Below are 26,218 nucleotides of genomic sequence, written 5' to 3' on the forward strand. Positions count from 1 at the left end.
TGTCAGCTGAGGTCTTTAAGAACTTTTTTTTATTAAAAAAAAAAAAAAAGACCAAAACAGCAAACTAACCAAACATACAGCATTGCATTCATCTTTGTATTTTTGGAGTATTGTTGTCATTGATTTACTTGCAGCCTTGAGTACTCGGCATTTACGGTAAATAAGACCCAAATATGTCAGGCTAAGACTCAGAAAATCAGTAAAGTATAATTATTGATCACGTATTTCTAAATTAAAAAAAATAATTAGTAGAAATGACTTGTGCACACTTGTGCAAGATCTCTGACAGGACCAAGGATAGGATCCTATTTTGCAAGATAGCATTCAGCTGCTTAAATGGTCTTGAGTTCCTTTTCCTGCTCCCTCTGTCCCATTTACAAATGTTTTAGCATGTGCATTAAATGGAGCATGAATATCATAAACTGTCTTACTAGTTTCATTTATTTCTATGGAGCATTCCATTGAGTGTGCTGAAGGAAAAGACACTTTGTAGAAAAAGATATACATACAGATCTCATATATATCTGTGATCATGTATATCTATGATCCTTTTATAGTTATCAGTTTCAGCAAGCTAGAGAGATGAATTGTGATGAACCAAAGTACCTTAGTCCCTTCAGTATGCTTGCAAACTTCAGTATGTTTGCAAGCAACTTCTTGTGTTCTCCCAGGGGTTTTAGCATATATTATTGTAAGGATTTTTCTTAAAAGCGGTCTGGAAAGGAACACCAGAAATTCTGTTATATGTACATATATACAGACCTTTGCCATTTGGGACAGTAGGGTAACTGATAGGAGCAGCAGGTTGACATCATCTGTGGAATAACACTAGTGTACTGTTAGTGATGAGGAGATGCTTCACAGATATTTGCAGATGGTAGAGGAGTACTGAGACCCAAGGAATTGAAGGGCTTGATTAAAAAAACAAAAACAAAAACCACCACAGTTCTTAAAAAGCAGCATATTTTTCTTTTCCATTTCTTTTCAAGGGGTAATTATATGAGATGGGCTGTGAATGCTGAACAGCAGAGGGCCCACCCATGCACCCTGTTTTGAGCTGCTTTGTACACACTTTATGGTAAATCCAGTCAGTGAGTTAACCTGGCAGAACGTTAGTAACTGGTGGGTGAGGGGGAATTGCGAGGCTGGTGAAGTGTATAAACCACTATGTCTTTATATAAGCATCAGAGGAGACACAAAATGTAGGGTGGACTCTCACAGTTAGGAGGAGGGAGCAGGATTTCCCCTTTCAATGACAGTTAGGTGTTAGATTGGCTCAGCTTTGTCATATAACTGCATTGTTACCAAAACCGAATAAAAAAACATTTGATGTATTATCTGAAGTATTTTCACAAAGATTCCGATCCTGGGTACCCTTAGTTATGTGCAGTGCTTGCTTTCCTGCATATGAAATTCATCGCAAACATATGATGTTTATAATGTGCGCCAGAGTTAGCACTTCCAAATGCCTCAATTCCATAGTGTAAGGGCATAAATTCTGCATTGTCCTTCTGACATTGACTGTACAGTGGTAGATATTCCCATATAAATTCTCAAAGTTAACTATTATGTAGTAGTTTATAATGTAGTGCCACAAAATCAGTGTTGTTTAAGTAACATTGTCTATGATCTTTAGAATATTAAAGTGTGTTTGCTACACTGGTGGCACCCCTGTGGAGTTTGACATGTAACTATGGTTTTGTTATTGAAAGCTTTCCAATACCCATGTTTGATATTAGATTATGGTTATGCTGGTGATGGTCTAGGAGTGATTTTACTACATAGCATATTTAAGCCATGTTGTTATCTTTCTTCATTAGCATTAGGAATTGCAGACTGATTTGTGACTTTTACACTCTTTTAGGGAGACTGATTTTAGGATAAGCAAGATGGCAAGTTTTTCACTCATGGATAATTTTATGCAAGATAAGTAGATTTTCTATGAGTAATCCTATTGATTGTTAATAGGACTATTCACAGCTCAGTATGAGCGTAGATCTTTGTGGGATCAGGTCCTGTATTGGCATGCATTCCACAACATGGGGCATACAGAAATAACTATACACAAGCCTTAAGGGTGTTTGTATCATATATTACATTTTAAAATGTGTTAATTTTATGATCTGTGAACTTTTTCACAGTGATTTCTGTTTGATTGCTTTCTTTTTACAAGTCAACACATTTTAAATCATTTTTACAATTACTTTTGGGTTAATTTCAAAATCTTTCTTTTAGCCGTGTCTTATTTTTCTGAGTAGGGAGAATAGGTAATGCTATTTAATATTCTTTATTAAGAAACATTAGTAGAGTGTTATTTTTTTACTTCCCAGGCTTTTGCAATATGTTAAAAACTGAACTTTTGACATTGTGAAAGCTAGTTCATATATTGGACTATATCCATATTTTAATAGTGCAAATAAATATGTTTTCTGATGTGAAAATACTCAATGTGTTTCATGGTCTGATAGGGTTTTTAAGCGGTTAGTGTTTCTTCTGGAGAGGATTGCGTTGATGGCAGTTTTATTCATGGTAATGATGAAACATAAATAGTTTTGAAGATGCTATTAAGCCATGTTGCCACCTCTTTCTTCATTAGCACTAGGAATTGCAGAATTATTTGTGACTTTTATACTTTGTTTTAGGAAAAAAGCATTTGAGAATTCAGATACACATTTTTCCCCTGATCTAAATTTGGCATAGCTGTTATAGGTGTGTCTGTGTGACAGCTGTAACTTGTTTATTTGTGTGTGTACACTGCATTTGTGGAGCGGTTTCCCTATATACTTTAACATAACAGCTGACTGCTTCTGAAAGCAAGTGGTCCTTTTCCCTCCTTTCTGCTTCTTCACTTGTCCATGTCCTGTAGACCCTGCTTACACAGACCTACTCATCCAGAGGAAAACTAATGGCTTTTCTGGTGGGTACGTTTTTGTCCCATTCCCTTAGTTGCACAATGCCATGCTTAACCCAGCGAAAGCAACAAGAAGGCTTAACTGCGGGAGTGGTGCAGGGTATTACACCTTTGGGCAGGTAGACCATATGTCAGATTATTTCTTGCAGCTGTACTGTAGAGAGTTAGGTTGCCTCTTTCTAAATAAGAGAATGCAATAAATGTCCCAGTGCAAAGGCCATTTGGCTCTTTGTTTATTTGAATCTTCACTTTCTGATAGAAGAATGTGAACCTCTCTTGTCATGGTAGCTATTATTTGTAGTTGATTTTATAGCAGTTTGTCTACTTAGAAAGGTTTTAGTAGTCACGCCTGTAAAACTGCTCTGACTGTGTAGTGATTGGCTTTTTAAAATTTTGAATAAACCTTTCAATGGTGCATTACACTAAGGGGGGGGGGGAAGGAGGGGAGAAAGAATCTATTCTGCACTAGAATAAGAATGCTCACATGGCAAGTCTTGTAGATTTATATATGCTATATGCATTTAAGTTTACAGTTGAGCACAGATCATTGTAGTATGACCGTAGGGTTGAGCCTTAAGAAGCAAAATATGCTTAGAGGTTTCCAGAGATTGCCTTTTTAAAATTTATTGTATATTAATTTTGTACTAGTAGCCTTTATACAGTTTGTTGTTTAGGCTCTGCATGCACTTGTTCTTTCAACGGCTGTTGTGGAAGCAAGGATGTGGTAGGAATGTGCTCAGGTACATATTCTGTAGCTTCAGGTATTTGTTCATGAGGAAGTTTGTCTTGTCTTGCCTTAAATGAAAACATACTTCCCAAAATGTGGAGCTAAAATAATGTGATTGGGCTACTTCCAATGTGATGTTACCCTGGAGCCGTTTAACAGCTTCAGTTGAGCTCTGTGTTGGCTTTTGTGATGGGAATCTTGAAGGCAGATGTCTTCCTCAGGACAGTATCGAGTTGCTAAAGGCATGTTAGAATTGCTGTTGTGCATCCTGGCTCTTGTGTTCGGGTTGTTAAATCTTAGAAAATACGGTCAAAGGGAGTTATGGTTATATATGGAAGCAGTATTTCTATCTCAAGTCTGTGTTAGAATCCTTCAGAAGGATCTAAGATTTAAGCCAGGAAAATAAAATTTTAACAAACTTTCCTATTTCATTCAACCTTCCCTTAATTTGCTTTGCTTTGGAAAAACAGTGAGAAGTTAATACAGGAAAGAAGAGGAGTGGGATACAGGCACAGAAAGTAGCAAATCCTGCTTTTTAAAACTTAAAAGTTGAAGTCTTGAGCTAACAAGCACTTGCAGGAAATTGTTTACAAGTAGAAAAAGCCCATCTTAAAAAAATCCAACAAAAACTAAACCCAGACCAAGAAAAAACATGAAATGAATTCTGTTCTACAAATAGATATTAAAATGCCGATAATTTTCATATTTTGTTTCTTTGTTAATAATCCTTAAGCATATTTTCTTTTTTCAATTCTCCAGAAATAATCTTTTAAATCCAAACTACAGAAACTTAGTGCTGTACATGTGAATTTTATTTTTAAAGTGAGCCCAGTTAGTATCTCTGGGTGCTTGCTCATTAAATTAAATAAGCCTTTACTATTCATTTAAGAAAAGAAAGGAGAAGACAAAAACCTGTTTCCCACTATCAGTTGAAGCGAAGGAAAAGAGATGGACCATGTGTTGTACTCCGGTAGCTAACAAGTTTGCCACCTCCCATCAGGGTCTATATTCAGCTTTACTTCATAGTATCCACCATCCCAGCAGATGTTTTAAAATCCATTAATGTCTTCTTTTGATTGTATTTTAATTTTTAATTCTGACTTGGGAAGCATATCATGCTTTTCATTTAGTATGTTCTTGTTTAAATGGCTAATTCTTTAATAGGAATATTGTCTTTAGCACTCAACTTACTGCACCAGAAATCTTTGGAAAAACTGATGTCAGGGTTACTGAAATGAATAGTTTTGAGGTACTGACATAAGGTTTGGCTTAGCAGTTTTTGAAACGAAGCAGCATGGTTCACTGGTTGTTGATGTTCTGTAAGCAGCTGCAGAGCACTGGGTGAAGAGAAAAGGTGCTGGGGTAATCCCAGGAGACCTTTTCTATGCAGCGTCTACAGTTTCCCCTTTTCTCCCCCAAACTGTGTGCCTGCCCACGAGGCTCTGCCTGTAGATGTCTCGTGTGAAATGTTTTATGTAGAAATAAAGGCTTGGAGAACCTCTGCCAAGCAAAAAGGATACTTTAAAGTTTTTGTTGACAGCTCTTTTTCTGTCAGTGTATAGAGGAATTAGAAATTCAAAGAAAAATAATATGATCATTTTGTGAAGCTTAATAGAAATTCTGAAATTCCATGGAATTCATCTCTGCAATAAGGATTGCAATGTCTTATGCCAAGAAATGTGCTTATGTATACATGGTTTGTATTATTGTAGCTTCCTTCAAGTTAATATCAAAATAAGTTGATCTTTATTTCGCAGATTCATCTTGCACTTAAAGTATTTGTCTAATCTTTGCAGGCTTGGTAAAGCGAGCTTGTTTGAATGCTTTTAACTTACATTTTCTTTATCACACTGTCATTCTTCCAAGAACACTTCTCCTCATATTCAATTTAAATGATAGCAATCCTTTTATGTGAGCCAGAAGGTGTCACTTGACAAATTACATGTGTTTTAGTGAATTGATTGCAATTGGGATGCTTCTTGTTGGATTAATAGCTTACTTTTGTTGGTGGTTTTTCATTTTAAAACAGTACCTGCGTGTCACATAGCTTACATTGTGTTTCATCACTTAGAATATGCAGCCTGATGCTGAGTTCTCATTTTTCTACGAAAAGCCTGATTTAATAAGCAGTACACTTACTGTACCAGCTTCTGATATGACTCAAGATCATAACTGGAAAACAACTTTAATGCTTTCATTTGCATGACTCTGCTAAGCTAACTAGTCAGAATGAGTACAAAAAAGTTTCCATATCCCTTGCAACTGAGAAAACTAACAGGACCAGTAAATACCAGTACGTTACTAGCCTGTCTTCTGGGCAGCTGCTGTATCTTGCCAGCTGCCCTAAGATTCTGCATGTTGTGAGTCTTCCTGCCTGTGTTGATGAGAGTAGCACTATTAAACACTCGGTTTCTCTATCTGCTTTGTCTGCTCAGGATTAGACCTCATAGCAGCCTTCCAGTATCTGAAGTGGGCCTATAGGGATGCTGGGGAGGGACTTTTCACTGGGGACTGTAGTGATAGGACCAAGGGGTAATGGGTTAAAACTTAAACAGGGAAAGTTTAGATTGGATATAAGGAAGAAATTCTTTCCTGTTAGGGTGGTGAGGCACTGGAATAGGTTGCCCAGGGAGTCTGTGAATGCTCCATCCCTGGCAGTGTTCAAGGCTGGGTTGGACAAGGCCTTTGGTGATATGGTTTAGAGCGAGGTGTCCCTGCCCATGGCAGGGGGGTTGGAACTTGATGATCTTAAGGTCCTTTCCAACCCTAACTATTCTATGATTCTTCTATGATTCCCACAATCTATACCTAATTTCAGAATGATATGGTGGTATTCTCCATGTGGAACAACCTTCTGTGCTGTGGCTTGAGCAGACAGATTAGGGCCACCATGTTCTCACACTTTATACTGTTTGTTCTCCCTTGAATGTGTTTCAGCATCTTGAGTTCTTGTATTCTAGTACCTGTCTACGTCATTCCTCTAAAGAATCTGCAGTGAGCTTACGCTGTCATATTCCTGTAGTGTGCAGCAAAAGCATAGTGATGACAATCTGAGATGTATCCTGACTGTGGGTTAATTTGGGATAAAGGTTGAAATAAGTAAATGTATCTGCATGTTTCCCTTGGAGCCTATCTTTCTTTCAAGCCACATATTTAAAATTCCCTACCTAAGAAACCAGTCTCAACCTTAGATAGTTTGCACCATCTCTCAGCAAATAATGGCTCCATGGGAGACAGATTAAGAACATCAGTTCCTTCTCGCATTTCTTACTTGGCACAGGATATTCCACATTGATAAGGCGATATATTCATCCTCATTTTCTTCTTTTAGGATGTTGTTGCAAGGTCTCTCTGGGAGATCTGCATTGGTGGAAAAAATACAGCGTTAGCGCTGTGCCAGGGTTTTTCTTTTGTTTGTTTGTTTGTGATATTGCTGAGAAACTATCAGTACAGTTTCCCAGTTACCTCAAAAAAATACTTCGTGGATTATATAATGTCTGCATGTGGCTGTGTGGCATACTGGACATGCATTTTCCCTTGAAGGCATGTGAAGTCTCGTTCTCTTACTATAAAGTGGATTGTTACCTAGCACTACCTGAGTTCATTCAAGGCATTAAGGAATTGTTGTATTTGAAGTCAGATGTTGTGAAAAGCAAGAGCAAGATTTCAAACTTCTTTACATTAGAACTGCAGAAGAACAGAAAAGGACAAATTGCAAGCATAAATACTCTGAACAGGAATTTTCCCCATGTTGTCCTCATGCCACAGGCATGTTTGCTCCCTAGAATGTGCTTTTTACCTAGAAAGTAAGAATATTAAAGTTTTCTATGACAATGACACATATAAAGAGATTTAGCCTGGTGACTCTGACCTCCTGACTTCCAGCTGGGGAAGGCTTACTGGAAAGATACCAGTCATCTGAAAAGCTTTTCTTCAGTGTGCCTCTTAAGTATTTGAAACTCTGAGAAGTCAGAACATTGTCTGTCAGCCTTTCTATGATATATCCAGAAATTTAGAACCAGTCACAATAGAGAACAGGGACAAATGTTCTCTCACTTTCAAGCTGTATGACAGGAGTTGCTACCGGAAGGTGTTAATGGTCGGGTTTTTTTGGTTTTGATTATTTGTTGGGGAGTGTGGTGGGTTGGTTTATTCCTTTCTTTGTTGTTTTTAAGAAATTCAGTGAATTTTACTTTTGGAAGGTTAAGAACTAATAGTAGTATTTGAAACAAAAGTATAATTAAGGAGAACTTTGGGATCTTTCAGCTGTTTCTGCTGGTGGCTTGCATTCCTGCTAAGTACTCTAGGGTCTCACCTGACAAGACTGCTGTTTATTTTCTAAACTTAGTGTAGCTTTGTATATATATATATATATGTGTGTGTGTGTGTGTGTGTGTGTATATATATATATATATATGAAAGTCTTCACAGATGTTTAAGATCATTGAGAATTTTCAGAAGACTTTCGTGATGAAGAATACCGAAAATTGAAATTTACCCATTTGTTTGATCCAGTCTTTTTGCGTGTTGCCTTTTGCAACTGGCAGGAGGCTATGATATTGCAGTCCTGCATGGTGATGGCCCTGCCAGTTCTAGGCAGAGAGACTTGATTTCTTTGGTTATGAGTCATCATCGAGAGCTGCAGGAAAAGCAGCATAGCCTCTGGCTTAAAACTTGAGTGGATGGAGTCTTTCACTGTGCTGCACTCTGAGGGGGACAGAATTTGAAGCTGATGAATAACAGCATACTAAGATCACTGTCATAATTCTGAGTGCATCAAAATCGTAACACTCCCAAAGAGACGTATCTAATGCTTTGGCTAGCCCTGCTGTGTGTTGTCCAACTCCACTGTGCCTCTGCTCTCATCCTTGTGTCTGCTGTAGCCTTTGTGTAATTTTTACTCTCCAGCTGTGGGAAGATAGAGGGATGGAGGGAGGATGTCTGTCTGTCCGTCTGTCTGTCAGTAGACCAGAGCACTGTGGAATGGTTAGGTGTAACTGGCCTGGGCAGTAAGGTGAAGAAGGCTGACTGCTGTGACTGGACAGCCACTAGGAGCAATAGGACAGCTTCCTGCCAAGGAGGAGGGCCTTAAGACTGTCTTGCATATATAAGTAGAACAAGAAGATGCTGCCAATTCCAGCTTCACAAAAGCCTGCCACCGTGTGTTAAAAAGCAATTAATGTCATGCCATTTGTTGGAATATTATGATCTTATATCTGTATGCCAGAAGTCAATGCAATGGTATTGCTATTCATGACTGGAATTCGTATTTCCTGACTAATGCTCCTGCTTAGTGGGTGTGAAAGTAAATGCCATTTTTATAAACACACTTAACACACTTGACCTCTCTGTAATCTTTATTTGACATATACATTAAGCCAGAAAGCTGTGTTTTCATGGAATTGTAGAGTGCTTTGGGTTGGAAGGGACCTTTCAAGGTCGTCTATTGTCATGTCATGTCCCCCCCACCAAAAAAATAGCAGGGATGTCTTCAACTGGATCAGGTGGCTCAGAGCCCTTTCCAGCCTGACCTTGGATGTTTCTGTGGATGGGGCATCCACCACCTCTCTGGGCAACCTGTTCCAGTGCCTCACCACACTCACAGTAGAGAATTTCTTCCTTACTCCTAGTTTGAATCTACAGTAGCTCCTTTAGTCTAAAACCATTACTCCTTGTCCTGTCACCCTTCTAAAATGTTTGTTCCCATCTTTCCTGTAAGACCCCTTCAGGTATTGAAAGGCTGCTCTAAGATTTCCCCAGAGCCTTCTCTTCTTCAGGCTGAACAACCCCAACCCTCTCAGCCTGTCTTCAGTTGAAGAGGTGCTTCAACTCTCTGGTCATTTTAATGGCCATCTTCTGCACTTGCTCTAACAGGTCCATGTCTTTCCTATGCTGGGGACCCCAGGGCTGAATGTGGCACTGCAGGTGGGCTCTCACCAGAATGGAGTAGAGGGGGAGAGTGCTCTCCCTTGACCTGCTGGCCACGCTTCTTTTGATGCAGCCAATTTTCCCTCACTTGTAGTGGATATAAAGATGTTCCAGCAGCTATAGTATGCCCTGGGGTAGCAGCAGTGAAAGGGCACTTAAAGGACAAGGAAGTAGGAAGAACATGACCAATATGAAAGAAGCATTTGTAAAAGACAGTCAAAATGGAAAAAGGGAGCAGAGTAAAAAGGGCACACAGGAAAAAAAACCCAACAGATTTTTGAGGAATGAGAAGGAAGAATTATCTATTGCTTAATTACCAGAATTTTGCCAGTAATCAAAAGGCACTTTGATTTTGAACTTTTTGTTTGAAAGTGTTCAATTGTGTACACATGCATGCATGTGAAGGGAGAATCTTTCCATGTTGAACTAAGATGTCCAACTTTTTGCTTTTAGTCAGCTGTCAGTTTTAGGAGTGCATGTGTGTATGTTGGATGCTGACTGAGTTTTTATAAAATGTTTTTAAGTAAAAAATTTAAAGCAAGAGCACCAATTGTAGATGTTTACTATCAAAACTTTCTTTGTAGGTTATTGCACTTAAGAATGAACATTGAAGACAAGCTGGGAGGATTATTTCTTAAATGTGGTGGCATAGACCAGATGCAATCATCCAGGGCTATGGTAGGGATGGGTGCAGTATCTGACCAGTCTGGAGTGTCGGAACGGCAAGAGGCAGTGCTTCAAGATCGGACTATGGCGCACCAAGAAATTCTTGCTGCAGATGAAGTGTTACAGGAGAGTGAACTTCGACAGCAAGAGATGATTTCACATGATGAACTCATGGTCCATGAGGAGACGGTAAAAAATGATGATGACATCGATGCGCAAGATAGACTTCCTCAAGGGCTGCAGTATGCTGTTAATGTCCCTGTAAGCAATTTCTTTGTGAAATATTGGAGAAATTACTAGGAAGCTTGATCTGGTAGTCTAATCCTACTCTGGCAAGAATCTATTAATTGCTTGTTCGGATTTTGATTATCAAAATATTTATGAATGAATGCTATTTATGAAAATATCATTTGCTTCTGGCCGTGGATAAATTTGCCAATTAAGCATAATCTTTCAGTATCTGTTTTATAAATATTTTATGAGCAGGCTGTTAACCATAGAATAAATGCATTAAAATGTGCTCCTTTAAATATATTTAATGTTCAAGGGTAACTACAAACCAGAATAAATAGCATTATTAAAAGGTGAATACTGTTTATGCTGTTCATAGTACTGTTTAGTTTCTTTTGCTATAGGAAGCATCTTGCATGTTTTCAAAGTATGTGGACGCTTAGCAATTGCATTCACACTGCAGGTTGGACTGTGACACTTCATACATGACCATAAATATTCCCTTCCTCAATACCTGATAGAAGGTATACCTCAGCTTTCCCAGAGAGAATGTAATGACTTCCTTCTGAAAACAGCATCTGATGTAATGTAGCACATCATCACTGTTACCCTTCAAACATAAAGGAGAGTTACCAGGACTTTAATATTAGATAGCCATACACACGAAGAACAATCCTCAGAAAGGTAGCATTGTTAAAACACTACTCTCTTATATCAGGTGGTTGAGGTGTTAGAAAAAAATGTAAGAGTATCATGCTCTTTATTAAAGTCTACATTAGGTCAAGATTTTTTTTCTTTCCCCCAAAAACTTCATTAGTACTATTTGTTTGGTTTTTTTTTCCTTAAAAGAAACCAACTTTTGTCTTAAATATGTAATAAACTATTCCTTTAAATCTTGCATTGACAACAGCACGGACTAAAGTAAAATAGGTGTGAAAACCTGGATGGTTTTACAGATGGAAGTGATTTTAATATGAGAACTGATCTCAAAATCACCACAGGTCAGGAGGAAAAAAGACCTTGGGAGATGAATGAAGGGATACATCAAAATGTCACTGTAGAAATTAACTATGCCCTTTTTTTATTTAAGGCACTTCTTATTCCTTTCACTTAAATATCTGAAAGAATGAAGCCACGAGATTAATTCCCTTAGAAAAAAGGTTTTCTGTTTCAGCAGTTTGTCATCTTCTAAAATTGAAAAATTGCTTTTCTGTAGTGAGAACCTTACCTGAAACTGGCACTTGGTATCTTAACAGATCAGTGTAAAGCAAGAAATTACCTTTACTGATGCATCTGAACAACAGAAACGAGACAAAAAACAAATACGAGAGCCAGTAGATTTGCAGAAAAAGAAGAAAAGAAAACAGCGTTCACCAGCAAAAGTAAGACATTGATTTGGCAAAACCAAGATTAAAAGAACCTGAAGATTTGGTTGACTATGACTAATTTCATTACTGAAGTAGTTAGGCTGGAAATTGTTTGTTTGCTCAGTAAAGATGCAGCTCTGAAGTTCACCAGAGACCCAAACCAAAACCTGATATAACAGTGTTTTTCTTTGAACTCTTTTTAGCAACATGAACCCTTGCCATATTTTAACATCTGTCTCTCCAGGCAGTTCTCTCTCCAAATAATTTTTTTTTTTAAATTATGAGTAGCTTTGTATACAGTTTATAAATCATTACTCTGTATCTATCTAATAATAGTTGTGCTTTTCTGTGAGCCTGATAATTTTATATGCTTCATGCATAGTACTGAAAAGATTTTAAAAAGAAATCTAAAATGGTAGTTTTGAAAATTCTAAAAAGTTTAATAATATATAAAAAATAATTTACCAGTAGGGATTATTCCTGTGGTCATAATCATCCTCATATATGTATTTCTTTATATCAAAAGATTCTTACCATAGCTGCTGGTTTGTTACTTCAAAATTTCTTTTGTAGATCCATTCATGAAGAGTATGTATCCCAGTATGTCTGAAAACAATTTTCTTCTATTGAGATGCACTTCAGATAAACCCAGAATCTTTTCACCTCATGAGGTAGCAGTGTTATATCTTCTAGTAATTCCCCAAATCAGTATTAATCTTCAGGCTTAAAATAGAGCATATACAGGCTGCTCTGGTAGGCAAAAATCAGTTATATGTTATCATGCAGCAGCATTAAAAGAAATTTAACTCTGAAATCAATCCAGACTGTGTATACATTGAAGGAAAACTCACCTGAATGCCAGGAAAACACCCCAACCTCCTTTTTGTTGGCCTAGGAGTGGGACCCCTCAGTCCTCCTCAAAGCATTGTCAAATGAGGTTGCATCTGTAGTATTCTTGGAAAGTTGAGACCTTGTTTCAGATTGGGTGTGGAAGCAGGTTCCAAATCCCATGCATGGCTTTGGTAGAAGAAGGAGATGTAGGTTGAGTATGTCCACAGATCACTTCCATGGAAACATGGCAAGGTAGGAGAGGCATGTGTTTCTCTTTCTGCAGATGCGTACTTGCATGCTTCCTTTTTACCTCCCAGTCTGTCAGTGCTAGTCTTCTGAGATGACAAAAAGATTGAAAAATAATCAGGCGAATCATTAAACAGGTTCTTTTTCAGCCTCTCTTCCCCTTTTTTTCAAAATTAGCAGAGTAAAAAGGCCAGAAGGAAGCTGAAGGGATGATGTAGGTGAGACTCTACTGCAGTTTAAGTTAGCATTCCCAGAGTGATGGGGTTGGTTTTCCATCCAAAGAGCAGCTGGGGCTTTTACAAATGGAAGTCAATTAAAATACTGAAACATCTTAAATTTTCTATTAATGGAGTCATCATATAAAAAACTCATCAGCTTTTATCCTATGTAGTTTTCCATGCACCCAAACACATGCTTACACACATACACAACATGCATGCGCACACACCTACACACCACATACATACATAAAAGCTTTTTTGTTGCTTTTACTAGGAAAACTGCACTGACAAAGTTATCTTACTTCGTTTAAGAGGCAGTACAATGAATGGATGCAGTAGAAGAGCCCAGGGTTAGGATAACTGTGAAATTAAGTGTATTTTCTGCACAATTATTTAAAAATTTCAATATACAAGAAGCATTTCATAACGTGTTTAAATTGATTTTACATAACCAGTCAGTGTTTCATAAGCTGTACATTGTTACAGAACAGAGTTTTTGTAATTGCCTGTATCTGTGACTTATTGGAGCTGTAACATACCAGTCTTACAAACGTATGAATGTGCTTGTCCTTCAGAGTGAATGCACAAGAATTTGTTAGCTTGAGACTTTTGCTCTTGCTACGTTTTGATGCAGTAGAATTAAAATTTTAAGTAGATCCTATAGTATTTGCTACTATTGCAGAAATACTGTTTCAGTTATTGACTCTCCTTCTCATCACTGTCATTATCATAAAACCTAAACCATCATAGCTAATCAAACTGAAAATGTGTTTGCCCCGCAGACTTTTATTTTTTTTGTTAATAACAAGGGACTAAACTGTTTCATTTAAGGTTACTTAAGCTCTTTATAGTTTTGCTTCCAGTTAAGTAAGACTTTTGGAACTGTAATTTGTTTGCTGGTTTTCTTATTCTCTTGCCAGAGTTAGTAGAGAGTTTGGGGTTTGGATTTTTTGACAAAATTTTGTGATTTTTGTGATGAGCTTTGTTGAATAAGGTAGATATGGTGCAAATTTTTCGTTTAAGTTTTTAATTAGATATGATAATAGAAGCTTTGTCTGACAGCAGAGCAGTGCGGGGTGGCAAATTAAATTTGTCAAGGAGATGCTTCAGTATGTGTGTTGAGTGAGCAATATTTTATTGAGTGAAAAACCTGAAAGGGGAGAAGAATAATACTATTGTCTTGGTTGTTTGGCTTTGAGGTTTTGCTTTTTAGAATACAATTTTGCCTCTGGGACTGCTGGTATTATGTAGATGAACATAATTTGTATGACTCTCCTGGATAAGTTTTAATGCCTTATAGCAAACATTTACAGTTGTAATTTGAAAAAAAAAAAAATATAATGTTTTACTTTTCCTTTAAAATATGACCATCCGTGGTTCAGTGCCCAGAGGTGATTTGGTTACTCTATGTCCATTCCAACAGATGGACAAAGTAAACAGTAGCATATAAAGTAACCCAGCTGTGAATAGGGGAGCTCTTAAGTTGATTTTCCTGAGCTGCTTTTGTCTCCGTCTTGTTGAAATATCTCTTTAATACAAAATGAGGTGCAGGTTGGATTGGACTGCAATTGGAAATGTATGCTAAAATCCTAACACATAGCTTTGTAGAAATTAGAATTGTTTTACCTGAAATACTTTAATTTTCTGCATCGAAAAAATTAATGTGTTTTTTTTTTTTTTGTAGTTAATAAGACATCTTTAGAGGGTAGTGTGAGAACAAATTTTACTCTTTTTAAAATAGATCCTTACAATAAATGAGGATGGATCACTTGGTCTGAAAACCCACAAATCTCATGTTTGTGAGCATTGCAATGCTGCCTTTAGAACCAACTACCATTTACAGAGACATGTCTTCATTCATACAGGTACTGCTTGACTTCAAATTTGTCTTTTCTACTATATAAAGAGTTGTTTACTTATGTTAACAATGTTTTCAGCTCTATGCAATTTTCAGTTTTAAGAGTGTAGCTAACTTGGCATCTAAGCTTAGAGATTCCATGCACCAAAGTGTCAAAAGAATACCAGAAACAAAAAATCAACATATGTTTAAAAAACTGAGGACCTAACTGTTTACAAGGTTTCTTTTCTTTCTTTATCAGAAAGTAAAGGGTTGACTTGTAGCCTAAGTGCCAAAATTGACCCCTTTGTAAAATGTGTTCCGGCTGCTTATTTGCCTGATGAGGTATCTCTCTGGTTTGGAGAAGTGAAAAAGGTACTTACCATTCTAACAGCTTGCCAGTATCTTGAATACAGTCTTATGCCAGCATCCTAATTGATATTGTTCATAAGGAAATTACAGCCATTTCAGATCACACTTCCGTGCTAGTCTTAATGTGACTCTTAGAATCATGGAAGGAATTCTGCAGTTCTTATACTTAGTAAGACTAATGTTTTTGGTACTAGAGTATTTTTGGAACTTGCTCAGATGCTGTTTTTTTTAACAGACTTTTTAATATTCCTCAAAAGTAGTTATCAGAAACAACAGTGTGTAGTTATTAACTTATGGATGTGGCATTATATTGTTCAAGGTGAAAAACCATTTCAGTGCAGTCAGTGCGACATGCGTTTCATACAGAAGTACCTGCTACAGAGGCATGAGAAGATTCATACTGGTGAGTATAGTGCCTTGAGTATCTTTACTGGCGTGCTTAAAAACTGTTTCCCCACTCAGGCAAGGTTTCTGGTAATAAGTATGCAGCCTAAAACCCTGTTGTAGTTTGTTTTAACTTAACAGATGTTATAAAACTTTAAAAAATAAATTAGTGTTGTGCTTTCAACTTGCTCCACTTTTCTTTGGCTGTAAACTCCAGTAGGCAAATCTGAAAGTAGTATTCTATAAAGAATCATGGAGTAACAAACCATGAAGTTTGTATGTTCACAGAAGTCAAAGTTTGTTAAGCAGTTCTTTGTTGTACCAAGTTAATTCAGATAATGGGGACTTCCAAATTGCATTTCAGTAATTTATTTCTTTATTTTGGAATTTGATGGAAAAGTGCCAGGACTAAAATGGCCAAAATGCCTAACCCCAGAGGTGTTGGTATCAGATTTACTTCTCGCCTTTTTTTTTTTTTTTTTTTTAAAGGTTTAATTCACAACTGTTCTAAGAGCCTTAGTTTAAAAATAGGTAGTATAGGTCAAATAAGGCCCAAAGTTTTAAGCCAAAAAGAGTAATAGTTTATACATGTTTATTTTTTTATCTTCTTGCACTGCACGAAACCACATTCTTGGACAGGTTTGTCTTCATTGGGTTTTTGGCATTTTGGTGCATGGCCTTTCAATCCCTCTTTAAATATTTTGTGATATGGTCCCTTTGGACTAGATGCCAGTTTCTCAGCCTCTTTTTCAGAAAAGCAGAGCTGGTGAATGTGCACAGTGTTTCTTGGCTGTAGCATTTATTTAAATGGATATGAAAGCTACTAACACGCAGTGCAGTGTGTGCATGTGTAAGAGTTGAGAGGGAGAAAAAACTCTGTGAGATGAATTTTCAGAGCAGTGTACAGGGAGTTACATGCACAAATGCCCTGTTGTTTATGGGATTTTTGTATCCTAGGTTGCCATGAGTCCAGACTAAGTAGGTTTCCTTCAGCCAGTCAGCCACAGAAGAGTCCTCCATTCTTCTGTCCAGTGTCTTTGTTCTGCTCCTAGTCTTTCCTCTGGCTCTGAATTGGTGAACCATGCTGCCTCCACTTTGTGTAGATACTATTCTTGAAAAGAATGCTCATTCACTCTCTTCCATCTATCTGGCCAGCCCTCTCCCCTTTACCCTCCAAAAAAAGGCAAAAATTTAAGTACAGTCTCCATGTTTTTCAGATGATTTTTTTTTTTTAATGAGGATTATTCCCTGTACGTGGCTTTGAAAATGAGAGTCTGGGTGATTCAGTTAATTAACACTTGACTGCAAATATTTTATAAACACATTTAATTACTTTTTTTAATTCAACTTCTAGCTTTAATGAGAATTTTGTGTTGATTGTAAGCTTTGGAGGGAGGGGGTGGTGGGATTTCAGGGTTTTTTCCTAGCTCTTAAACATACTAGTCTCTGTTTAGCAGGGAAAAAGGTGCCATTTAACAAATTAACTATATTGTTATCTGACTGTATTAGATAACTATGTTTTCCTCCTTTCCTCAGCATCCTGAGATATATTTGGTTGTTTCTCAGGAAACTGAAGATTGTGCTTGTGTTTTAAATTGCTGAATTACAGGTGTTTTCTTAGGTGACAACTAGTAGGTGGTTAGGAGAAAATGTAAGACCCAGCTTCCACAAGTGGATAAAATGTTTTTGAAGTCTATTTAGCTAGCAAGTATTTAACTACTGCTTAATTTTGGGTTTTGCCTAGTTACAGTGTAGCTAATCGGCATTCTACATACCTGTCTGTGCTTTCACTTCTATGTGACAATATCCACTTTTGGGCTTTAGCTGTTTTTGTAGCATTACTCTGTTGTTTAGGACTGCATAATTTAGCCCATCCAGAACAGCTGAATTTTCAGCTTGTTTCTCTCACCAGAGGGTGAGCAGTGGGTCTGTGTTTCACTTTGATGGAAATAAAATGAAGCTCTCTTTGTATTATTTGTACTTTTAAAGAAATATTCCTTATAAATTCAATACTGTTTTTTTTTTCTTTTTATTTAGCATTTTTGTCTCTCTGTGTAACCACTTTTAATACCAACTTTTGCAGAGTCTACAAAACCCTGATAAAAAACAGGTTGATTCTTACTCTTTTAAAGATGTTTATCAAATTTTCTAGTTTGTTTTAACCCCACTGGAGACAGTGGTAACGCTTAGAAGCCCCATTTTATGCCTGTTTACAAGCCCTGAATTTACAGGTGCTCCAGCTAGTTCCCGTGTGATTTGAATTCGATTCTCTGAACTACTCCTTCAAAGGAAATGTTATGAGGGAGTTAGGAAGCAATCAATGAACAGCCTTATTCTGTGTAAATAATTAAATAGTTGCATCTAAAAGCAGACATTGCATTAAGCCAAAATTCACTTACTAGAAATAATTGTCTGTTGAGGAGGGCAGCAGTGCTAGAACCCTGCTGCTAAACTTGTCGCTAATGATACAGAAAATTGCCATGTCAGTTGCAAGAGAGAGGAGAGTTGCTGGTACACAAATATTTTCATATTTTGAGTTTATTAGGCTCACAGATGCTGAATGGTTTTGGTTTTTTTCTTCAAAGATGTCTGCTTTCTTTTTGCTTGGGGATGTGTCTATACACCTTACCCACTCATGCATTCATGTGTCCTGATTCTGTAACCCACCCTACTTCCCATTTTAAACACAAAAAATGAGATTACATTAAAAAAAGAATAAAGCAACACTGGGGTTAACGATTCAAGTGCCTCATTATTCAGTCATGCTGCTTTTTCGTTGCCTTCTTTGGTATTTTATAATTTTTATTTTCTCTGTTTAGATACTTAAAATGCCTGGGGGTTTATATTTGTTATAGCCTTCATACATACGGTATTTGTACTAAATTTTATAAATAGTTCTGTTGCTCGGTTTTAACAGCTTTCCAATGAAGACACAAAACATAGGCTGGTTTTGAGAATAATGCATATAATTATTGCTTTGTACTTTTAAATTTTGACCTTCTTTCTATACCTGATTCTTTCCCACTCACCAACACATTTCAGAAAGATATCTCCTAGGTTCTTCCTACATTAGAAAAAGGTTGTTACTAATGATCTTTTCCATCTGCAGTAGATCCTCTTTGAAAAGTACAGCAAAGTTGCAAAAGGCATCTTAAGCTTCCAGCTTCTGCTAGAGAGAAATTATTATATGAAGCATATCTGCGTATTAATTTTTAATCTTTTCCTAATATTATCTTCCTTGTGAAGATTAAAGCAACAATTAAGTATGGTATCAGTTTCACAAAGTGTTCTTAATCTTACTTCCAGAGCATTCTGGAATTCTACTGAAAAATACTATTTTCTGTGTTGTGCTGAAATTCAAGGGCTTAAATTAAAGGACAGTGTCCCCAGACTTCTCTTCCTGTTAAGGCGTGGCCAGCAGTGGTACCAGACTCCAAAATAGTTGTTGTTGGTAATGTACTACAATGAAAAAACTCAGAACCCCTGTTTGGCCCTGCTTAAGCCTTGAAATGGGAATAGGTAGCTGGGAGAGTCTTCTGCCAGCAAATAGCTAGCTTGAGCAGAGAAATGTTACAGAATTCTGTGACTGTTCATTTGCAGAAATGGGTATAAGGCTGAAGGTAAGTGCATTAATGAAGTGCTCTGCGTTTTCTTGGATAACAGGGTAACTCCTTAGGGGGCAGTTCAAAGCTTGAACAAAGCTGAGCTGTCTTGCTTCTTTGTCGTGTTTTGGCTTCCCTAAGGCTCAGGAGAGTTTTCATTTCAAACAACTGATCCTTTCTCTAAAAAAAGAAAAGAAAACAAAACAAATCCCAACCTAAAATCTAAGATTTTAGCATGAAACCAAACTTCCAGGCCGTGTAAGGAGGGTTGTTTGTAGGGGCTTGCAGGGGCAATTTAAAAGAAACACAAAGTAGAATAATGGGCCAAAGGGAAAGAAAACAGTAAGTAACAAGGATTAAGTAGTCATCTTTGAGAATGGAAGAGTTGCTGTGTATTAAACAAGAACAATGAGAACTAAACGTCTTGGCTCATCTTCTTTAAAAATGAAGACAAGGACTGGACTTTGAAAAAACTGAGGAAGTCTCAACAGGGCTGGTGGTAAAGCACTGAAGTAAAGCACTGAAGTAGTAAAGGTGCACAGCAAATAAAGAGAACATGAAGAATGAAACTGGAGTTTGAATGTTAAGAAATAAGCCAGAGAGGAAGATGTGTTTATAGACAGTACATGAGAGGATTATATGGTAGGCCCTATAATTTATGAAGGGTGCTGAAAAAACCCTGGATTTTTACAGTAATTATTAATAAGCAAGAAATGGTAAAAATTAGTCTCTGACTAAATGTGAAAGAAGGCTTAGGATGCTGAGTTGTGAGCCTATAGGAAAAACTGATAGAAGCTGAGAGATCTTAGGAGAGCAAATAATTTGATTTAGGAGAGAATAATTTGGAATAATTTAATCCAAGAAAGGGACTTGCTGAAAAGCCACATGGAGAGTTAAGAATAATTGGAAATAGGGCATAGGCTTAAAAGGCAGAGATATAGAAATAGTTTGGAATTAAGAAGGTTGAAACTGGGCATTAATGATTTGAATAGAAGCAAATGTGTGAGTGATACAGATATCTTCCATTCTAGTTTCTATAAATACCCATATTTTATTTTGAGGTACCATATTTCCTTTTGTGGAAGGATGGCTAAATATCTCTAAATGGAAAATATGCACTTTAATAACATTGTAAATAATAAAATTTATTAACATTTTGTATTTATTATTAAAAATGTAATAAATTATCTCATAAAATATTTTTTAATAATAAAACTTCCTCAGAAAAATAGAAACTGCATATTTCTGGAGACAGAAGATAGATTATGTATATCCCCAAACCCAGTACAGTACAGTACAGTATCAGAACAAAGAGGATGTTGATAGATGCTGCCAAGACAATCCAGTTCAAAACTATTTCGTAGTAAATATTAATGTTGTTCAAGATGAGCTCTATTAAATAATAGTGAACTTTTGTAAAAGCAAACCTAGCTTTTCAATTCACTTGGTCTTTTTCTTAGAGAAACCTAGAAAATAAAAATACTGGAGGGAAGATGTAAGACAAAAGGTTGTTTTTTAAGAAAAAGTTACTCCAGGTTCTGAAAGGGTCATTAGGGATCACTGCAGAGCTTCTTTGAGAGGAAAAATAAGGGGGAAACTGAAGATGAATTCAGGGCAATGAATATTGTCTGAACAAATATTTCATAAAAATAAAAAAAAAGCAAAACATCCCAACCAAACAGAAAAGCCTGTAAGTATGCAAATGTCTGTCCAGCTACAGAGGTGCCTTGTTTTCAGCTTAATTTTTAAAATATTTTAATTCATAATAAATAAATAAATTTCCTTTCCAACCAAAATAGCTGTTATTACAGCAGTTATTTCAATGCTGCATACAGGTAAAGGAAAAATATGGAAAGTACAGAGCACCATACTGAAATGTTAAATTAAAAGCTTGGAAATGCATAATTCTCTTCTAGAAGGGGTGGGTTTGAGTTAATGAGCTGGTGAGAGAAGTGAGGTCTATTTATACAGTCGGCTGCCCTAAAAAAAAATTATTATGCAGCAGCAGCAGTTCAGGAAAGCTGTCCTTGCAGTTCTTCATTTATTAGGTTTAAGACAGATACCTGCACCTACATTAAAAAGAGGGTGCAAGAATTTAGATTTGAAAGTGGTGGCTGGCTTGGGGTGGTTTTTTTCAGTGTAAAAGCTTAAAGTAAGTTAGAGGCATTGACTACAGAGTGGTGGGAAAATAGTGATGTGAGCAAGCCTTATGCTGTTTTTCATAGCAACAGGCTAAATCCTCTTTATTATTTCTGATAGAGAATGTAATATTTGAGCCGGTAATTGTATGGAAGAAGATAGGGGGTTTTGGGTTTTTTTAGATTAACATTGCTATGTGGTTTTTATTAGGTGAAAAGCCATTTCGTTGTGATGAATGTGGTATGAGGTTTATTCAGAAGTATCACATGGAAAGGCACAAAAGAACGCACAGTGGAGAGAAGCCTTACCAGTGTGAATATTGTTTGCAGGTAAGATGACTTAGTAAAATCTTTCGCAGTTGCAAAACAAAACACCAGCGAATTGCCAAGCAGTACAGATAGGATTTTCACCAGGTCTTGCAGTCATGTGCATGCAAAGAAATGTATAACAAATGTTTTTTTCTGTTGAGGTATTTGGTCTTGAGGCACAGCTGGAGCAGTCCCAACTGTCTGCTTAATTTTATTGATTACATACCATTTTTTGACACTTTATTAGAAATCAGGAAAGTGGGTGAATTATCAAGTAAATTAGTTAGAATGAAAGGTTTCTTTTCAGCAATATATTTTCCAAGAATTATAATAATTATAAATAACAAAATAATATAATCTTTTGCAGTATTTCTCCAGGACTGATCGTGTGCTGAAACATAAACGTATGTGCCATGAAAACCGCGACAAGAAACCAAACAGAAGTGCCACCAAAGTTGGCTTCTTGCCATCAGAGGAAGATTCTGGTTTCTCTACGCCTATGAAAGACAGCTCCTTGCCAAAGAAGAAAAGGCAGAAAACAGAGAAGACAAAATCTGGGGATAAGGAAAGTGCAGATAAATTGGAACAGAAGAAGGACAAAAATGACTATTTGCCATTGTACTCTTCTAGTACTAAAGTAAAAGATGAATATATGGTAGCGGAATATGCTGTTGAGATGCCACATTCTTCGGTCAGTGGAACGCACTTAGAAGAAGCAAACTCTGGAGAAATACACCCACCTAAACTTGTTCTCAAAAAGGTTAACAGCAAGAGGAGTCTGAAACAGCCACTTGAGCAAAGTCAAACCATTTCACCCTTATCTACATATGAAGACAACAAGGTTTCAAAGTATGCCTTTGATCTTGTGGATAAGCAAAGTTTACTGGACTCTGAAGGTAATGCTGACATTGATCAAGTTGACACATTACAGGAAGGACCCAGTAAGCCTGTACACAGCAGCACTAATTATGATGATGCAATGCAGTTTTTAAAGAAAAAGCGATATCTACAAGCAGCTAGTAATAACAGTAGAGAATATGCCTTGAATGTAAGTACCATAGCATCTCAGCCTTCAGTAACGCAGGCGGCTGTGGCCAGCGTCATTGATGAAACTGCTACAGCCTCAATATTAGACACACAGGCACTGAATGTTGAAATTAAAGGTAACCATGACAAAAATGTCATTCCAGATGAGGTACTGCAGACTCTGCTAGATCATTATTCACACAAGGCTAATGGACAGCATGAGATATCTTTCAGTGTGGCTGACACTGAGGTGACTTCCAGTATATCAATCAATTCTTCTGAAGTATCTGAGGTCACCCAATCTGAGACTGTTGGAACAAGCTCTCAAGCTTCCTCATCAGATAAAGCTAGTATGTTACAAGAATATTCAAAGTTTTTACAACAAGCTTTGGACAGAACTAGCCAAAATGATGCCTATTTGAACAACCCAAGCCTTAATTTTGTGACTGATAACCAGACTCTTACAACTCAGCCAGCATTTCCTTCCATGGAGAAGGTCTACACATCTATACCCGTCAATAGCTTTCGATCGGGAATGAACTCTCCATTAAGAACAACTCCAGACAAGTCTCATTTTGGACTAATTGTTGGTGATTCGCAGCACCCTTTTCCCTTTTCAGGTGATGAGGCAAATCATTCTTCTTCCTCCTCTACACAGGACTTCTTGGATCAAGTAACTTCTCAGAAGAAAGCAGAGGCACAGCCTGTTCATCAAGCATATCAGATTAGCTCGTTTGAGCAGCCCTTTAGAGCTCAGTACCATGGGGCAAGAGCTGGAATATCATCTCAGTTTAGCACTGCCAATGGACAGGTGAACCTTCGGGGACCAGGGACGAGTGCTGATTTCCCAGAATTTCCCTTGGTGAATGTAAACGATAGCAGAGCTGGGATGACTTCTTCACCTGATGCCACAACAGGCCAGACTTTTGGCTGAGAAACCTTTGTAAATAATACTGGCACTTTAGAACACATTTATCAAAAGGGGGTTGCTCTGTATAAGATGGAGTTCTGTACAGCTTTTAAGAGCGCTATGTTAAAACAAAACTAAGCTGATATTAGCAAGACCAATAACTGCTTCCTTTTTTTCTTTTTTTTTTTCTTTATTTTCTTTATTTTGTTAGCAGTTGTTGAACTGCCTGATGTTGGTGCCCTTATCAAAAGCAGTTTGTTATTCACTTGTTTGAATCCAGAAAATATTTTACCTTCTATGAAATTTTAAATAAACGAAATCCCCAGGTAAGACTTTCCCCCATGATTGTTTCCTTACTGGTTTCCTTCTGTGCTTTGGGAGGACAGTTTATTGTCTGACACTATTCATATTGTCATTTCTAAGCTTGTCAGCATAGTCATTGCTCTTCAGCAGGGAATCAACATGTACTGAACACACAGAATAAATGATAAGGTTCAAAGGCAAATACGGCTTTAAAAGATGGCATTTTCTAAAGAAAGAATCGTTTGCCCATCTCTCTCAAAAATAATTGTAGACCATGTGCCCTTTTATTTATACTTTACATTACCTTGAGTTGCGTTTGGAGGAAAAATTGATTTCTGGTAGACTACTATTTAAAAGTCTGATTAATTTAACATATTTTAAACACTTTTTTTAAAGCAAAATGCCTAACTGCTAAAGCCTTTACTTCATTCCTGAAGTAATGTGTATTTCTTTGTACAGCTGAATCTAGATGTAACTTTTTAATGACTTTTTCATACACAGATACCAAGATTCTGAAGTTTTAGTTAAAATACTCTGTAGCTGACATTCCCAGTTGCGTAATGCTTACACAATTTATGTATTCCAGGTTTAAAAGCTTAATTGTATCTTACCCTACATACTCATAATGATTAGCATAGAGCACTTAGTCAACTTCATAGTTTTGATTTCTCAAAAAATAAAACCATTTTTAGGTTTGATATGGTTGCATCATTTTCTTCTCATACAGTAATTCTTTTCAGTATACCTGAGATTGGGTACACTTTGCTTCCATAAAAAAACATTTTAATTCTCTTTCTAGAACTTTGACAATTCAGATAATTAAATTTATTGAAGTACCCCCTGAAAGCTGAAGAAGTGGGCATTCAATTCAAATTCCCTACCTTTTTAGTGCTTGCTTAGTGGAAGTCATTACAATTTTACCAACCAGAACTGCTGAATAATGCTAGTGAACAGGATTTATTTTTCCAGCATAGGCAAGTGATCAGAACTTTTCATTGCATTTCACCATATAAATAAACTACCAAGTTTATCCCTGTACCATGAATATGTTTTTTTGAAAAGTACTTTGTCTTGAAGTATACAGTATGGTACGATAAGTAGTTACGTGTGCATTTTTAAGGTGGTAATATTTGAGTAGCATAACTATTGTATAGTTTAACAAGTTACAGATTTTGAACTGTATGTTCGTTTTTTTGCACCTTCCCTAAAGGGACACTGTCTGGTAGTTTAAGGCAGTTTAAGCCTAATTTAGGCTGATTAACCAGGTAAAAACACACACACACACGTATGTATATATATATATAGGTATGTATGTATATGGTGGTTGTGTTTCTTTTTTAAATAGGATTGCATACATCCTTTTATAGCCGTATTGCTAGGTGGTATCTCTCAAATGAAACCATCAGCTAGGAGAAAAGACTGCGTCTCAAGGGGCTAAAATACATCCTTTTAAGAAAGGACTTTAGAAGATCATACAGCAGTTCCCACCTCTTCCCAAAGCAGTAGCAGTATTTTTAATTTTCATTACTAGGAAGCTCATCCGTCTCTTTTCCCTAATGGTAGCCCTGTTTCAGCGCTTCCTTCACCTGGTACAGTTGAGGGAGAAAGTATGTTTATTATCCATAGTTTGCTTCTTATACTGACAAGAAATACAATTTATGTAAACTTAATACTTTTGTATAACAAAATAGGTTCTGTTTTGATTCATTGATCCTGTGTATAATATAGGAAGGTGTTTCAGCATGCTATGACTTGCCAGTAATTTTGTCTGAGTATTTGGCCCTGATTCATGAAGAATGAGCATCAAGGGAGAAAAGTAAATTTCTCATGGATTATTAATGATATGTGTAAAGAAATTTCTTTAAAGGATATTTTAAAACTGGTTCATGTCTCTGTTTTTCTTCCTTTATGGTCAGTTTGGTTTTTTGACTTTCCATTCTGTGTTGCACAAACACAATACATCTGGCCCCAGTATCGCTGGAAGCCACCTCTTGTAATGCGTGTTTCGTTTTCAGTGTTTCATTTACATGACATCCTATCTTGTGCTGCCTGAATAATACTGTGTTGGCATCATTGTTCTAATGACCTGTTGCAAGTAGATGATGGACATTAATTTGTGAAATACAACAAGTAGCAAAAGCTAGAAAAAAAAAAAGCTAGATGATTACTGCACTTCTTTGGCCCCATAGGAAGGTCACAGAACAAAACC

At 36.8% G+C, this 26,218-nt stretch overlaps 1 protein-coding gene across 6 annotated transcripts in view; it reads left to right on the forward strand.

The window, feature by feature from the left end:
• The window catches only part of ZNF148 (zinc finger protein 148), a 38,636-nt gene extending 12,745 nt beyond the window's left edge, over positions 1-25,891 (forward strand). For 3 of the 6 annotated variants that reach the window (XM_061370002.1, XM_061370003.1, XM_061370004.1), the window contains exons 2-7: positions 10,151-10,493; positions 11,720-11,845; positions 14,870-14,993; positions 15,657-15,740; positions 21,673-21,791; positions 22,138-25,891. In XM_061370002.1, the coding sequence (XP_061225986.1) occupies positions 10,167-10,493; positions 11,720-11,845; positions 14,870-14,993; positions 15,657-15,740; positions 21,673-21,791; positions 22,138-23,730 (2,373 nt within the window). In that variant the 5' untranslated portion in view covers positions 10,151-10,166 and the 3' untranslated portion in view covers positions 23,731-25,891. The remainder of the gene's footprint in view (positions 1-10,150; positions 10,494-11,719; positions 11,846-14,869; positions 14,994-15,656; positions 15,741-21,672; positions 21,792-22,137) is intronic. The other 3 variants (XM_061370006.1, XM_061370005.1, XM_061370007.1) reach the window with 3 other exon arrangements.
• Positions 25,892-26,218: the final 327 nt, after the last annotated feature.

The sequence above is a fragment of the Neopsephotus bourkii genome, unplaced genomic scaffold (genome assembly GCF_033783945.1).
Source record: "Neopsephotus bourkii isolate Nb327-2 ecotype Australia unplaced genomic scaffold, CSIRO-AGI_Nbou_v1 NB_1526, whole genome shotgun sequence".
Taxonomy (NCBI): domain Eukaryota; kingdom Metazoa; phylum Chordata; class Aves; order Psittaciformes; family Psittacidae; genus Neopsephotus; species Neopsephotus bourkii.